At 67.5% G+C, this 13,628-nt stretch overlaps 1 protein-coding gene across 2 annotated transcripts; it reads left to right on the top strand.

The window, feature by feature from the left end:
- The first annotated feature begins 3,575 nt into the window (after positions 1-3,575).
- On the top strand, positions 3,576-13,029 carry EFNA3 (ephrin A3). 2 transcript variants are annotated; one of them, XM_032713151.1, is made up of 5 exons: positions 3,576-3,768; positions 10,909-11,198; positions 11,779-11,844; positions 11,990-12,067; positions 12,204-13,029. In XM_032713151.1, the coding sequence occupies exons 1-5, from the start codon at positions 3,656-3,658 to the stop codon at positions 12,323-12,325; spliced, it is 669 nt and encodes a 222-aa protein (XP_032569042.1). In that variant the 5' UTR covers positions 3,576-3,655; the 3' UTR covers positions 12,326-13,029. The 2 variants fall into 2 exon arrangements, with proteins under 2 accessions (XP_032569042.1, XP_032569041.1); XM_032713150.1 differs by lacking the exon at positions 3,576-3,768 and having other exon boundaries at positions 9,984-11,198.
- The last annotated feature ends 599 nt before the right edge of the window (positions 13,030-13,628 follow it).

Below are 13,628 nucleotides of genomic sequence, written 5' to 3'. Positions count from 1 at the left end.
GGCCACTGAGATGTTAATTAACGAATTGCCCCCATGTCCCTCTGCATAGCGGGGCTCACCTCTGACCCACCCTGGCATGAGGCCGCTCTGCCTGGACCTGTGGCTCACCAGGGAGGTGGCCTGATGGCCCGTGGCACTGCCATCCATCTTCACTATCCCTGTGCCCATGCTGCCAGGACTCTGAGCTCAGCCCCAGGATGTCCCACAGGATACCTCCAGGGCTGGGGGTCCCTCCTCTCCCTGGGAAATGGGAGGGCTCAGACGCTTACCCAGTGCTCATCAAGGTGCTGAGGCAGCGCAACCATCCGTGAGGCTTCATTCAAATTTAACAACCAACACGGGATATAAAAGGGAAGGGGCAGCGAGGAGCGGGTCTGGGAGCCAGAGGGCACACACAGTGAGCTGAGCATTCCCCAGGCATCCCAGCCTGGCAGGACAGCCCCGTGCCCAAACACCAGCGTGGGGCTGCGAGGGGCTGCCCTAAGTGCTGCCAGGAGGAGCTGGCAGGAGCCAGGACAGCTCATCACCACATGGACGTGCCAGCACTGCCTGCTCCCCAACCCAGGCCATCCGCCCTGCCTACCACTGGCATGTTCTTGCCGTGTCTGGCTGGACACGTGCCGGCACCTGGCTCCCGCGGGCGGGTCAGGAGCCCTGAGCTCAGCGCGTTGGGGCCTGGTAGGTGTGGCTGGTGAATATTTCATGCCCGCGTTCACCGAGCCCTTTCTTGGTTACACTCCTGCCTCCTCCCCGCACTCTCGCCATGTTTATTTATTTAATGAATTATTTATCGGCTCCCCCTCTCGCTCGGCTGGGCGCTGCCCCCCCCCGCTCCCCCAGCCCAGCTCCCAGCCCAGCGATGATTTATTGAATGCTGGCTCTGCTCTGCGGTTGCGACGTGCTGTCACAGGAAGCCGCGGTTAAATATTAACCGAGACGGGCAAAGCGGGTCCCCTGCCCTGCCGGGTACCCGCAGCAGCAGGACCCCTGTACCCACCCTGCTCCGGGCACGGCAACCCCCTGATGCCCGTGGATGGAGGGTGGGAGGCTTTGTTCCAGTCCTCACCACTCTGAGGACAAAAAAGTTGATGGTCCTCAGTGTGATGGGCACAGGGTGGAGTAGACAGAGGGGTATGGGAATGGGGGAGAACCAGGGCTGCCCTGGAGAGCTTGAGGCCTTTTGTGTCCTCTAGAGAGCGAAGCCACCTGGCTGTGTCCCCCAGCCATCCCACCACGAACATCATATCCCGCTGTGGCAAAACCCCCTTCATGTGCCGGGCTCTGTCCCCACGCCCTGGAGGTGACACCTGGTGGGTGCTGGCAAGTGGTCACACACCGTGATGCGCCAGGGCTGTGATCTGCCACCCCGAGTCCCTCCATCCCTGCCAGAGCACTCAGTGCATCTGCTGTGGCCCCCCAAATCAGGGTCCGTGTGGGGAGGGGGGCCCCCCGTGGTGAGCACGGCGGCGTGCGGGTACTGGCGGCGGTGTGCGCGTTGCCAGGAGCGGGGGGTTTCCATGTGGAGGTGGGTGTTGCCATGGGTTTGCCGAGCCGAGGCGTTTCCATGGTGGCAGAGCAGTGCTGCAGGTCCTCCCAGAGGTGCGCGGTACCCCGGGATGCCACCGCTGCTGCTGCTGCCACGGCACCCTCGTACCTGGATACCCCAGCCCCTGCAACCCCCCCAGTGCCCCCCCCCCGCTTCTCACCCCCGGGCAGGCAGAGCCCTTTTCCACGTGTTGTGTTTTCTTCACTTCACTTCTCCAGATGAATAATTAAAGAGGCTTTTTTGGTCCTCCGGGCCCTTCCGCCGGCCCCCTCCCCCTTCCCGGCACGGCTCCGGCGGGGCCTTGGGCCGTGGGATGGGGACTGGGGGCTGGGGCATCACGGCACTGGGTCCCCCACAGTGCCAAGTGGGACCGAGAGCCCCAGCCATCATCATCCTCATTTCCCTCCATGGGCCCAGACAGCATCCACATGGCCAAAGGATTTTTGGGGAGCCTGAAAGGAGGGGTGTGGCTCTTCTTCCACACTGAGCTCCCCCCACAGCTGTGGGGAGCCAGGAGATCCCCCAAGACTCGGCACATGGTGTCACCTGCCCAGGCCTGGGAGCTGCCCTGCCTGGTGGGGACGTGGGGACACGGTTGTTCGGCACCGCACCGCCCTGGCCACGCTCCCCACGCCAGCGAGGTGGTTCCTGGCAGGAGCAGCCCGGGCAGGCTCAGCAAGCCCAGTCGCGGTTTCGGGAGCCTCCTGGTTTCATTCACAAGCTCCTCAGGCTGCCAAAGCTCCAGGTGATGCTGGCACCGCTGGGGCAGAGGCTGCCGGGTTGGTGCCAACGACGTGCGCGCGCCCGGTGCGGTCCCGCGTGGGAGCCGGCGGTGAGCTGCGTGTGCCCGCACCGGCGCGAGCGCGCCCGTGTGTGCACACGTGTGCCAAGGCGCGGATCACCTGGCACACGGCTCTGCCGGGCGGTGCCGCACGGCAGTTGCTAAGGGATCTCCACAAGGACGGGCAGCGGGAGCTGGTGCTCAGCTCAGTCTCTGCTTTACACATGGTCAGAAAGGATTGGTGCCCAGGGAGAACCCACAAGCCCCCCCGTGACTCTCCCCGGGGATGCCCACCCCATGGACCCTTGGGGTGTGGGGAGAGTGAGTGCCTGGCCCTGTGGGTGGACACTCGGCCGTGTTCTGGTTCCTGAGGGAAGACAGGGCAGGAGACAGAGCCCGGCACTGCGTCTGTGTGTCTCGGCACCCAGGTTGCCCATGGGGACTGGGTGCCCACCCTCCTACCCCCTCTTATCTCCCCAGGGTGGCCAAACCCCTCTGTGAACATGTGTGACCCCCATGGCACTGAGAGCAGCAGCATGAGGACCCTCTGGGGTCCTGAGCCCCCACCCACAGCTCCCTCAGCCACACAGACTCACAAGGGCCAGTGACTCGAGGCCCAGCGCTCCCACCCAGGGAGACCCCAATGTGGGACCTGGCTCTGGTGCCCCCCCACCTCTGAGTGTCCCAGTTAGACCCCAGTGCCACCCGACCCAGATGGGACAGGCACTGGTGCCCCCACCCACAGGGGTCCTAGTGAAACCCCCACATTGGTGGTACCTGACCCCAGTGAGACCTGGCACGGGTGCTCCCCCACATGGGGGTCCTGGTGAGACCCCAATGTCAGCAGGACTTGGCCCTGGTGCCACTGGCCCTGGTGCCACCACCTGTGCGGGTCCTGGTGAGACCCAGACCCAGTGCCCCCATCTAGGAGCATCCCAGTGAGACCCCAACAACATCAGTGGCATCTGATCCCAGTGGGACCTGGCACGGGTGCCCCCACCCACGGGGCTCGCAGTGAGACCCCCAATATCAGCAGGACCTGGCATGGGTGCCCCCACCCTGGGGGTCCCGGTGAGATTCCGGTAGCACCTGAGCCCGATGAGATCCACCCGGGTGTCTCCACCCGCGGGAACCCGCAGCCCGAGCCCGGTGCCGGTGTCGATGCCGGGGCGGGCGGGCCCGGGGCGGCGGCGGGAGCGCGCGCGGGGGCGCGGCGGCGGCGGGTGCGCGCGGGGCGGAGCTGGGCGCCGGGGCCGCGGGGCGCGGGCGGCTCGGGCTCGGTTCTCCCTCCATTCCCCCGGATCGCGGCGGGCTCGGGCGGCGGCAGGATGGCGGCTGGGCTCCTGCCCCTGCTCCCGCTGCTGCTGCTGCTGCCGGGCCGGGGGCCGCCGGGGGCCCTGGGCAACCGGCACGCCGTGCACTGGAACAGCTCCAACCCGCAGTGAGTGCGGGCGGGGGCGCCGGGACCCGCACCGGGAGGCGGGGGGGGGGGGTCCCCGGGGCGGTGCGGGGCGGGGGGCGCCACCGGGAAGGACGCGGCGGGGACGCGGCGGGGATCGCGCTGAAGGATGCGCGGGGGGCGGCGGGCGACACCGGGAATGAGGGACAACCCCCCCCCGGTGCCGGTCTCCGCGCGGTGCCCTCGTGCGGGCGGGGCCGCCGGACCCCCAGTGCCGGTGCCCCCGGTGCCCCTCGTCCTGCCCGCGGGGGCGGGGGTCGCTCCGAGGGGAGGGCGGCAGCCACCCGGCCGGTTCGTGTCCCCGTGGCCGCGCTGCCGGGCGGGGCTCGGCGGCTCCCGGTGCGGGCGCAGGTGGGTCGTGGGCACTGGGGGCAGAGCCCCCCGGCGCCCCCCGACAGCGCTGACCCTCCGGGGGCATCGGGAAGCGTCCAGCCGCTCCCATGTATCAATCTCCCGATGCGCCGGGGCGGGCAGGGGTCTCGCTCCCACTTCCAGACTCGCCCCCCGCCTGTCTGGGTGCGGGAGCGGCACCAGCGGCGCGGTGGAGGCGGGGGGGCCCGACAGGTGCCCGCCGACCCCCACCACCTCGGACTGGCAGCATTGGCATCCTCGGGCCGGCGGCGGTGGCTCCCGGGGCTGCGGGGGCGGTGGGGGGTGCGAGCGGAGAGTGGGAACGGCTACCGGGAGGGCAGCGACCAGGGCTCGGTGGCCGTGGACACGGAGCCCCTCCCTCACACCCTGTGCCGGGGCTACCCCTGCCCTCGCCCGGGGCTGCGTGGCACTCACACCTGAGAGTGGGTGTGTGATGGGGACGATCTGGGCTGGACCCCCCGAGGAGGGGGGGCTGCGTGCCCGTGGTGTGCCCGCAAACCCCTCCAGGGGGATCTGTGCCCGCTGCCATCTCCCACCTCCCCGTCCCTCACCAGTGCGAGCACCCAGGGGTGTGGCAGGGACATGCGTCCAGCCAGAGCATCCCCTTGGTGCCCGCTGGTGCGGGGGCTCCCCAGGCCTCCCCCCGCCCTGCACCCCTTTGTGTGGGGCGGGAGCAGCCCCGACAGCCCCCTCCCCTACCATTGAGATTGTGTCGCCAGGCGGAAGCTCGGGCCCCATAAATCGTGCGTGTGTGCGACGTGCCGAGGCGCAGCACAATGGCGAGGTGCCGGGCTCGCCCCGTTGCGCTCGGCATCCCCCCGGCCCCTCTGCTCTGGCCAGACCCCCGGCACCCCCAGCACCGTCCCCACACCGCGACACTGCCGCGACATCATCGGGTGAGACCCACCCACGCCCCCACCCTTGTCCTGCCACAACCCAGTGTCCCCACCCCGTCACCGCCGTGACCTGCCAGTGCCCCGGCACCTCTCGAGGGTCGGGGTGGAGGGGGTGCCATCACTGCCCCTGCCGTACCACGCCGGGGGGGTTGCAGCCAGACACCCGCACCCGTCGCGCACGCGTGTCTGGCGCGGCCGCGAGCGTCCAGCTCAGGGCACGGGCGGCGCGGTGGGGGCGGCTGCGGCAGAGCCGTGTCCCAGGGACTCCGGAGCTGATATTTATTGTTAGGCAGTGCGGCAGCTCGGACGCAATTACAGCCGCACGGTAAAGTGTCTGGATTAGATAAATTATGGGGGGAATTAGGCTCCCTGGGCCGCAGCCTGCAAATCCCAGCAACCCCGCTGCAAGCGGAGCCATAAACAAGCCCAGCACGGCCCTCTAGGGCTCTCCAGGGAGGAGGGGGGTGCTGGCTGCGGACGCTCCTTGGGGGCTGTGCCAGGCACCCCACAAATCTATTGCATCTCCCACCATGCCCCCACAGGTGGCCCTGTGGCCACCCTCGGCGGGAGGATGGGGTGAGGAACAACCCATGGAGCCCATCGTGGTCCCAACAGTGCCTCAGGTAGCAGGGAGCTGGTGGCAGCTCAGCCCCCCAGCCACGTGAGGGATGGCTGGGGGTGCCAGGGAGGGTCACCGAGCAGGCCAGGGCACCCCTCGTGCTGTGGGTTTGGGGTGTGTCTGCAAAGCCCTGGGGAGGTGTGAAGGTGGAACCAGTTGTTGGTCCAGCTGCACATTCCATCTGTCTGTCCCATCACCTCCTCTGGTGGCAGCCAGTGAGCCCCGGGGCTGTGGGATGACCCTTGGCTGTTCACTGCCCTCCAATCCCAAGTCCTGCCAGGAACAGGCCCGACGGCATGAGGCAAAGCTGCAGGGCAGTTGTATCCCACTCAGCACTGGCTTTTGGGGGGGGCTGTGACCCTGGAGTGCCCCACAGAGTGGGGCCAGGGGCTCCTGGGGTATCCCCAGCCGAACTGGGCCCTGGCATGCTGGTGCTGGTGGATGCCACCTCCCTGCTGGGTGTCCCAGATGCTGTCCCTGTACATGGGCACAGGCATGGCCAGCACCCCCTGCCACTGCTGCAGCCCCCAGGAGTCCCTCAGAGCAGGTTGGTGTGTGCCATGCTCTGCCACTGACTCCAGTGTGGGGACTGAGGGTGCTGGTACTGAGGGCACTGGGTGCTGTGGAGGGGACAGAGTGGGGGGATGCTGCGAGACAGGGAGTACACGGGGTGCTGATGCCTGGCTGAGGTGGGGGGGTCAGAGCCCACCTGTGTGCAGGGAGGGCCCAGCACTGTGTGCTACCCCCAGCTCAAGCAGCCCCCCCAGCGCCGTCGCTGCCGCCACGCTCACCTCTTCAAGGTGGCTTTTATCTTGCTGAGGTTGTGTCGCAGGCAGTGAGGGCTGGAGTGGGCTCTGGAGAGGGCTAGAGTGGCATCTGGAGAGGGCTGGAGTGGGTTCTGGAGAGCCCCAGCACAGAGCAGTCTCTCTGGGGAGCAACTCACACAGGAGAGGAACCACATCCCTATTGAAGGGGTCTGGAGGGGGCCCAGGCTCCCCTGCAGCAGCCAGACCCCAACGCCGGGTCTGTGCGTGGATGGATCCCCCCATCACATCTGCTGGCACCCCCAGGGCTGGGGACGGGGTCACCTGCAGCAGGAGGGATCCCCCTCCCCAGTGGGTCTGGGGGCATCTAGCAGAAGGTGCTGTGGGGCACGGGGCACTTGTGTCCGAGCAGGGGCAGTTCCCTGCTTGGCTGCAGGGCCAGAGGAGGGGACTGTGGTGTCCCCAGGTCAGCTGAGGGGTGCTCGGCCACCCCCCACCCCATGGTCGTGCCCTCCAGGCTGGTCCCCGATGCACCCAGAGCCCCCACCACCCACCCACAGGTGCCCGGCGTGGTGCTGGCAGGAGTGGGTGCCCGGGGGCAGAGGGTGCCATGCCCTGTGAGTCACGGCGATGGGCGGCACCGAGCCCCGGCAGCGCGGCCGGGGTTCCCATGGGAGAAGTGGCCGTGGTGTTGGGGTGCAACAGGGCCGGGGCCACCTGCTCCTGCCCGGGCCGGTAATTGAGTCACCGGTTGCAGATTGATGGTTTAATTAAAACCCAATTAGAAACCTCATTGATCTTGTTAGCAACATGGGAAGGTGCCGGCTTTAGCCGGGATTACAGGGATCGCGTGGCCGTCGATAGTGACGGGGGGGAGTGGGGGCACCTGTAGGGTGGTGCTGACGTCCCGGAGTGCTTGTGGAGGGCTGTGCCCATCACCTCAGATGCCTGCTGGCACCCCAGCCCCTCTACCTGGGGAGCAGCCCCCTGTCCCCCCGCCCCCCGTAGCCCCAATTCCCCACGCGGGGAGGTGGCCCCGGGGACACCGTGTGCCGGCGGTGCCCGCGCCTTGCGGCTGCGCCAGGCGAGGCCGGGGGGGCTGTGCCGTGGCTCGGTGCCACCCGCGTGCGTGGGCTGCGTCGCAGGCGCTGTCTGCCGAGCCAGCGCGCGTGTGCGTGGCCGTCTGGGCGCCGTGACTGTGCAGCGCTGGCTGCGTGGGGAGGGCTGGCACGGGGCGGGGGCTGCGCTGAGCCCCCCCGTCTCCCCGGGTGGCTGAGCCGTGGGTGCAGGCAGACGGTTGATCTGTCTGTCTGTCCCTCTGTCCATCGTGGTGGACCGGCCGGGGCGGTCGGTGCGCCTTTGCCTCTTGCTGTGGCGCGGGGTGACAGGAAGGGGACTCGTAAATCAATGGCACTTTTTTGTTCCCCTGGTGATCGATGGGCCCCGGATGCGCCAAAAGGACGAAGCTGCTGGAGCCGAACAAAGGGCCTGGCTGTGCTGGGGGGTGTCCGGTGCCGGGGGCACCACACAATCCACACATGGGGGATGCCCCGCGTCGCCCCCCCGCTCATCCCCACTGGCACCACCAGCATGGGGTGCTGAGCCCTGCTCTGGCCCCACCGCCCACCAGGCTTCTCCCACACCCGTGGGGATGAGTCTGCAGTGTGGGGGTCCAGATGGGGGTCCAGTCCGCGCCGTGCCACCGCTGCCGGGGTGTGCTGCAGTGCACCAGGCGCTCCCCAGCAGTGCGGGAGCCAGCACGCGGCGCACAGCCCGGATTTATGGCAGCAGATGGGAGCGGAGCGGCCGCCCAGCTCACCGGTGGCTGCGGCGTGCCAGGTACCAGGGGCCCACCGGGGTCCCTCCTGTGTGGGGCCGGTGGGCGCTGAGCCCAGGGCCGGTGATGCCAGGGGACATCCATCTGCCCAGCGTGACAGGCTGCTGGAAGGTACCACCGCCTCGCCGAGCCCTGCTCTACAAATGCAGTCGTGCAGAAGTGATGCTGCCCGTTCTCCTCCTGCACTTAACCCTTCGGGCACTGCTGGAGCCCACCGTACCCTGCTGGCCATGCCGCGGCTGCCGGAGCCTGGGAGATCGAGGGTCCATCCTGACCCTGGGACGGGGCAGCCTGTGCCTGCTCTGGGGTGGGTGCCAGTGAGGAAAGAGGCTGAGTCCCTCTCTCATGGTGTCTATTCCTGCCCTTCTACCCCAAACCAGGGCCCACAGTGCTTCAAACAGGTCTCGGGGTGCTTTGGCCATGGCACTGGGGAAGCTGCTGAGTTTAGGGGTATCCAGCTGCATGAGCTGCTGCTCTACAGTGACTGTGCAGGAGCCGAGCATGGCAGGGACACAGTGTTGTGACTGAAGCTGCTGCCAGGGTCCCCTGGCTGTGCTTCAGGCTGTGGTGGCCCTGTGGCTGTCTCCTTGTGGGGCCATTCCCCAGCCCTCCCAGCACTTGATGATGCTCTGATGCCCTGGAGCTCCCGGCATGCCATGGCAGCTGGCAATGACTACCACGGGGCCCTCACCACACCACCTGGGGCCCCTGTATCCTACCATGGGTGCTGGTGTGTCCCAGCCCCAGGGGGAGACGTTAGTGCCTCGTTAGCAAAGCTGTTTATCAGGAGCCACTCTTCTTAATGAGCCGCTGCTTAATGAGCCCCAGCGTGGGGTCCCACGGGGGCTGTGCCTCAGAGCTGGGTGCCGCAGGGGAGTAGGGTGGGGGGTGTTACAGCTCCCCAGCACCGGGTTTCCCCTGGCACGGTGGGACACGGAGCCGTGTGTGACGCTTCCTCCGGTTCCTCGATCCCCTGGCAGAGCCGCAGCCCGGCCGTGGTGAGGCCCGGCTGCCGGTGCCCGCCCCGGTGTGGGGAGCAGGTATTGGGGTACGCCGGCGTCCCGGCCCCGCGTCCCGCGCGGAGTTAATTGCGATTTTCTCCTTGGGGCCATTTCTTTAATAACAGGCCTTTTTCTCCCCCCCTGCCCCCCTTCCCACCACATCAAAGGGGGAAGATGAAAGGTCCCGCCCGCTGAGCAAGGGTGGCTGCCTCAGCACCTTCCCGGCGGAGCAGTTGCCGGCGGGTGCCGGGCTGGGCTTCGGAATAGCGGCTGCGCAGCGAGGGAGCGTGGAGCTGCGCTCCCTGTCCCACGGCCGGCGAGCTCCACCATCAGCCCCCCACCGTTGCCCCCCGGTGCCAGAGGCGGCGCTTCTTGGCCCACCCGCCCCCTCTTTTGCTGCCCGACACCAGGTCCCCCCTTTGGTTCTGTCTCCGGCGCTCGGCTCCCGGGGTGCCGCGGGCGCCGGCGGTGCCGGGGCTCCCCAAACAGCGCCGGGGGCGATGGTGCAGGGTGGGGCGTCTGCACGTGCAGCCCTGCCCGCTGTCTGCCCGGCCCTGCCGGGGAGACCCGGCGAACGCTCGGCTGCAAGGGAGGGGCGGCGGGACCTTCCGTGGGCCAAGGGGAGCCTGAGCGGTGGGGACTCGCAGCCTGGGGTTTGCCGTGAGAGGCGGGGAAAGGGCCGCGGTCCGGAGCGACGCGCCGCAAGCCGGAGCTGCGCGGGGCAGCTCGGCCGCGTGTGCCGGGATGCTGCGGTCCATGTCCCGCGGGATCCGGGCTCGGGACCCCCCGAGGCAGCGCTGAGGCAGCGGCAAGCGCGTTCCAGTCAGGGTCGGGTGCTGTCGCGGCGGGCTCGGTGCCGAGCCAGCGCCGGGTGGTAATTAATTGGCAGGAGCAGCGGGTCAGCGCGGCGGCGAGGATTACCGAGGCCGGGATTTCCGTCGGGCGCGGATTAGGAGCCAGCGGAGCCTCTCCTGAGTGGATCTGAGGGGATTGCTGCTCCTAATCAATGCAAATGAGGCTCCCCCAGGGCCACCCTTTACGGCATTAACGAACTAACGGGATTAGCCAGAGCAGGGTGAGAAATCCTGGCTCCGAGCTGCCGCGCGTGCCAGGGCCGTGGTGGGCGGCTGCGGTGGGTCGGCTCTGGGCTGCTGGAGGCAGGGAATGCCAGGGAATGCCGAGGTTCCATGCATACCCAGCGGCTGCACGCCGCGGGGACCGCGCTGCCTGCGGGACCCCGATGCCCCTCTGGGTCTGTCTGTCCATCGTGCTGTGTCTGTCTCCTCCTTGAGGCTGCTGGCACATTCCCAGCAGGACCTGGCAATGCCGTCACGTGTGCCCGTGCTCTTGCACAGCCCACCCGTGCATGTAGCTTGACAACAGATCTTCTCCCACCCCAGTCCACTCGTGCCCCCGGGGATGTTGATTCTGCTCCACGGGGTCGTGAGGTTGCACAGCCCCGCTGCGTCGGGGGCTCCACACAGAGGCTGAGCAGGGGGTGCCGCTGCTCCTGGAATCCCCACTCTGCAACTCGCTCCTTGTCCAGCCTCCGGGTCCCCATGGAGGAGGGGGATGGTGTCTGGGGAGGTGCAGGGTGTGTCTCTGACTCCCCCATCGCCTCCTTCCCTTGCAGCCTGCGGCGGGAGGGCTACACAGTGCAGGTGAACGTCAACGACTACCTGGACATCTACTGCCCGCACTACAACGCCTCGGTGCCCGAGCACCGGCTGGAGCAGTACGTGCTGTACATGGTGAACGCAGAGGGGTATCGCACCTGCAACACCAGCCAGGGCTTCAAGCGCTGGGAGTGCAACCGGCCCCACGCGCCCCACAGCCCCATCAAGTTCTCGGAGAAGTTCCAGCGCTACAGCGCCTTCTCACTGGGCTACGAGTTCCGCGCGGGGCAGGAGTACTACTACATCTGTACGTGGGGGCACCGGGGCGGGACCCCCACAGCCCCGGCCGGGTCACCCCATGTCCCTCCCCGGGTGGTCCCCCTACCCTGTTGGGCCCCTCTGCACCCCCAGCAAGGACCACCTCCCACAGCTGGGGTCCCCCTACACCTCCCACAGCTGGGCAGCTGTTCCCCCCTCCACAAGAGTGGGCACCTGGAGCTTTGGGATGGGGGTCTGGGAGGGGTTGATGGTGTGTGGGGGGGTGCATGATGTGTGGGAGAGATGGGAGCACAGGGAAAGATGGGGGACAGCATGGGTGTGTGGGTGAAGGTGCTGGTGCAGGATGGGGGTGCTGGGGGGTGATGGTGTAGGATGGAGGATGCAGGATTGGGGTAATAGTGCCAGATTGGGGTGCTGGTACAGGCTGTTGGCACAGGATTCGGGTGCTGGTGCAGGTGCAGGATTTGGGGTGCTGCTGCATTCCCCCAGCCCAGAGCACACCCCTGGGCAGGACCAGACATCCCCATGCCCAGACCCACTGCACCTCGGGGTGCCCAGGGATGGGGTCACTGCCACGGAGCTGCCCCCAGCCCTCTCTTGCCTTGCAGCCACACCAACACACAACCACCGCCGGGCCTGCCTGAAGATGAAGGTGTTTGTCTGCTGCGCCTCCAGTAAGTACCTCTGTGCCCACCCTGGGGGCTGTGGGCGAGCGGGGGGCGGCGTGGCCGGCTGGCAGGTCCCCTCTCCCTCCCTGGGGGGGCTGCAGCACAGGGCGTCCAGGGAGCATGACCCCCCGTTCCCTCTCTCCCTCTACAGCGTCACACTCCGGGGAGAAGCTGGCGCCCACCCTGCCCCAGTTCACCCTGCGGCCCGAGGTGAAGATCGAGGACCTGGGTGAGTCAGGCAGAGCCCCCAGCCCCGCCGCGCCGCGTCCCCCCCCGCCGCCGCCTTTGGGGCAGCCCCAGCCAACTGGGGGTGGGGTTTTGGGGCTGCCCCGCTGCCCCCCTCACCCTCTCGCTGTTCCCCGCAGAAAACTTCAACCCGGAGATGCCGAAGCTGGAGAAGAGCATCAGCGGCACCAGCCCCAAGCGGGAACACTTGCCCCTGGCCGTGGCCGCCGCGCTCTTCCTCATGACCCTGTTGGCCTCGTAGCTCCCGGCGCCCGTGGGGGCCCAGCCAGCGCCACTCTGCCGAGTGCGGCCCCCCCGACCTGCCACCCCTCCTGAGAGCCAGCGGGGGAACCACCGCGGGACCACCCCCTCCGCCCGGAGAGCCACCCGCAGAGCTGCCCCGCGGGGCAGGGATCGTGGCACGCGCCAATCCCGGCTGGACTCGCCTCCCACCCTGCCAACGGGCGCGGCCACGTCCGCAGGGACGCGGCTGAGTGCGCTGCACCTCCCGCCGACACCATCCTGTGCCGCGGGGTCCTGCCCGCAGCCCACCCAGTGCCCAGCGGCTGCTCCGGGGCTGGGGGGCAGCTCCAAGAGGGGGAGCCTGGTGAGGGCAGGGACCCCCAGGGCTGGGCAGCCTGTACATACCCATATAGATCTATACATACTGTACAGAGAGCGACTACAGAGATATATCTATACTGTACCATAGGCAGCGGCGCCGGCCCCGGGCTGGCTTGTACATAGTCGAACGTGTTGGATTTTCCTCGTCTTCTGTGAAGACCCGACCTATGCAAACGCACAGACACTTTTTGGGGAAAAACAAAACAGATCAAAACAAAACAAAAACAAAACAAAACAAAAAAGAAACATTCTCAACCTTTTTTTCAAGTGCTTTGGCTGGTGATTTTCATATTCTGCTCTTAGTCTATTAAAAAAAAAATAATAAAAGGATAAAAAAACGGACCCCTGTCACGATGGTGTGCAGCGCTCCCGGCCCTTGGAGGGGCTTTGGTGCCTGGGGGGGCTCCAGCTGGGGCAGGGGGTCAGGTGAGGGCTGACCTCCACCTGTCTTACCAGGCACAACAGCTCCAGCCATGGCAGGGGGGATGCAGGGTGCACCCCTCCGCTGGCTCTGCTTCCCATCCACCCCCCAGCACTACCATGGAGCATCTGGCAGGGATCTGGTGCTTCCCGTAGGAACACAGGAGAGCCCACAGGTAAGGGCAGCTCGCGGGGGTCTAGGCACGCATCCCTGGGGGTGCTGGAGTGGTGTTGGGGGCAGTGGGGGCAGGAGAACCTTCCTTGCCATCCTCACCAGCTGCACAGGGCGAGCAGCCATGGGGTGCCGGGAGCCCCATGGGAACCCCGGCATAACCCCCCCGCCCGTGTGTCTGGCTCTGCCAGGCATGCCGGCTCCTGTCGGCTTTGGGGGGATCTGACACATGTTGGCGTCTCCTGCGGGAAGGGGGAATGCCCTCGGCTCTTCCTCGGTGCCCTCCAGCCAGGCAAGGAGGTGTGGGGGGTTGGGGTTGTGCCTGGGGCTGGAGTCACTGCTAAGGGGG

This window comes from Chiroxiphia lanceolata, chromosome 29, assembly GCF_009829145.1.
Source record: "Chiroxiphia lanceolata isolate bChiLan1 chromosome 29, bChiLan1.pri, whole genome shotgun sequence".
NCBI classification, from domain to species: Eukaryota; Metazoa; Chordata; class Aves; order Passeriformes; family Pipridae; genus Chiroxiphia; species Chiroxiphia lanceolata.
This window is presented reverse-complemented; position numbering and strand designations above follow the sequence as displayed.

Excerpts from the sequence above, each read along its gene's own strand:
- EFNA3 (XM_032713150.1), top strand. The coding sequence starts at position 10,463 with ATGCATACCCAGCGGCTGCACGCCGCGGGGACCGCGCTGCCTGCGGGA. Across the intron at positions 11,199-11,778 it reads GCAGGAGTACTACTACATCT|CCACACCAACACACAACCAC; the intron begins GTACGTGGGGGC and ends CTTGCCTTGCAG. Across the intron at positions 12,068-12,203 it reads GGTGAAGATCGAGGACCTGG|AAAACTTCAACCCGGAGATG; the intron begins GTGAGTCAGGCA and ends TGTTCCCCGCAG.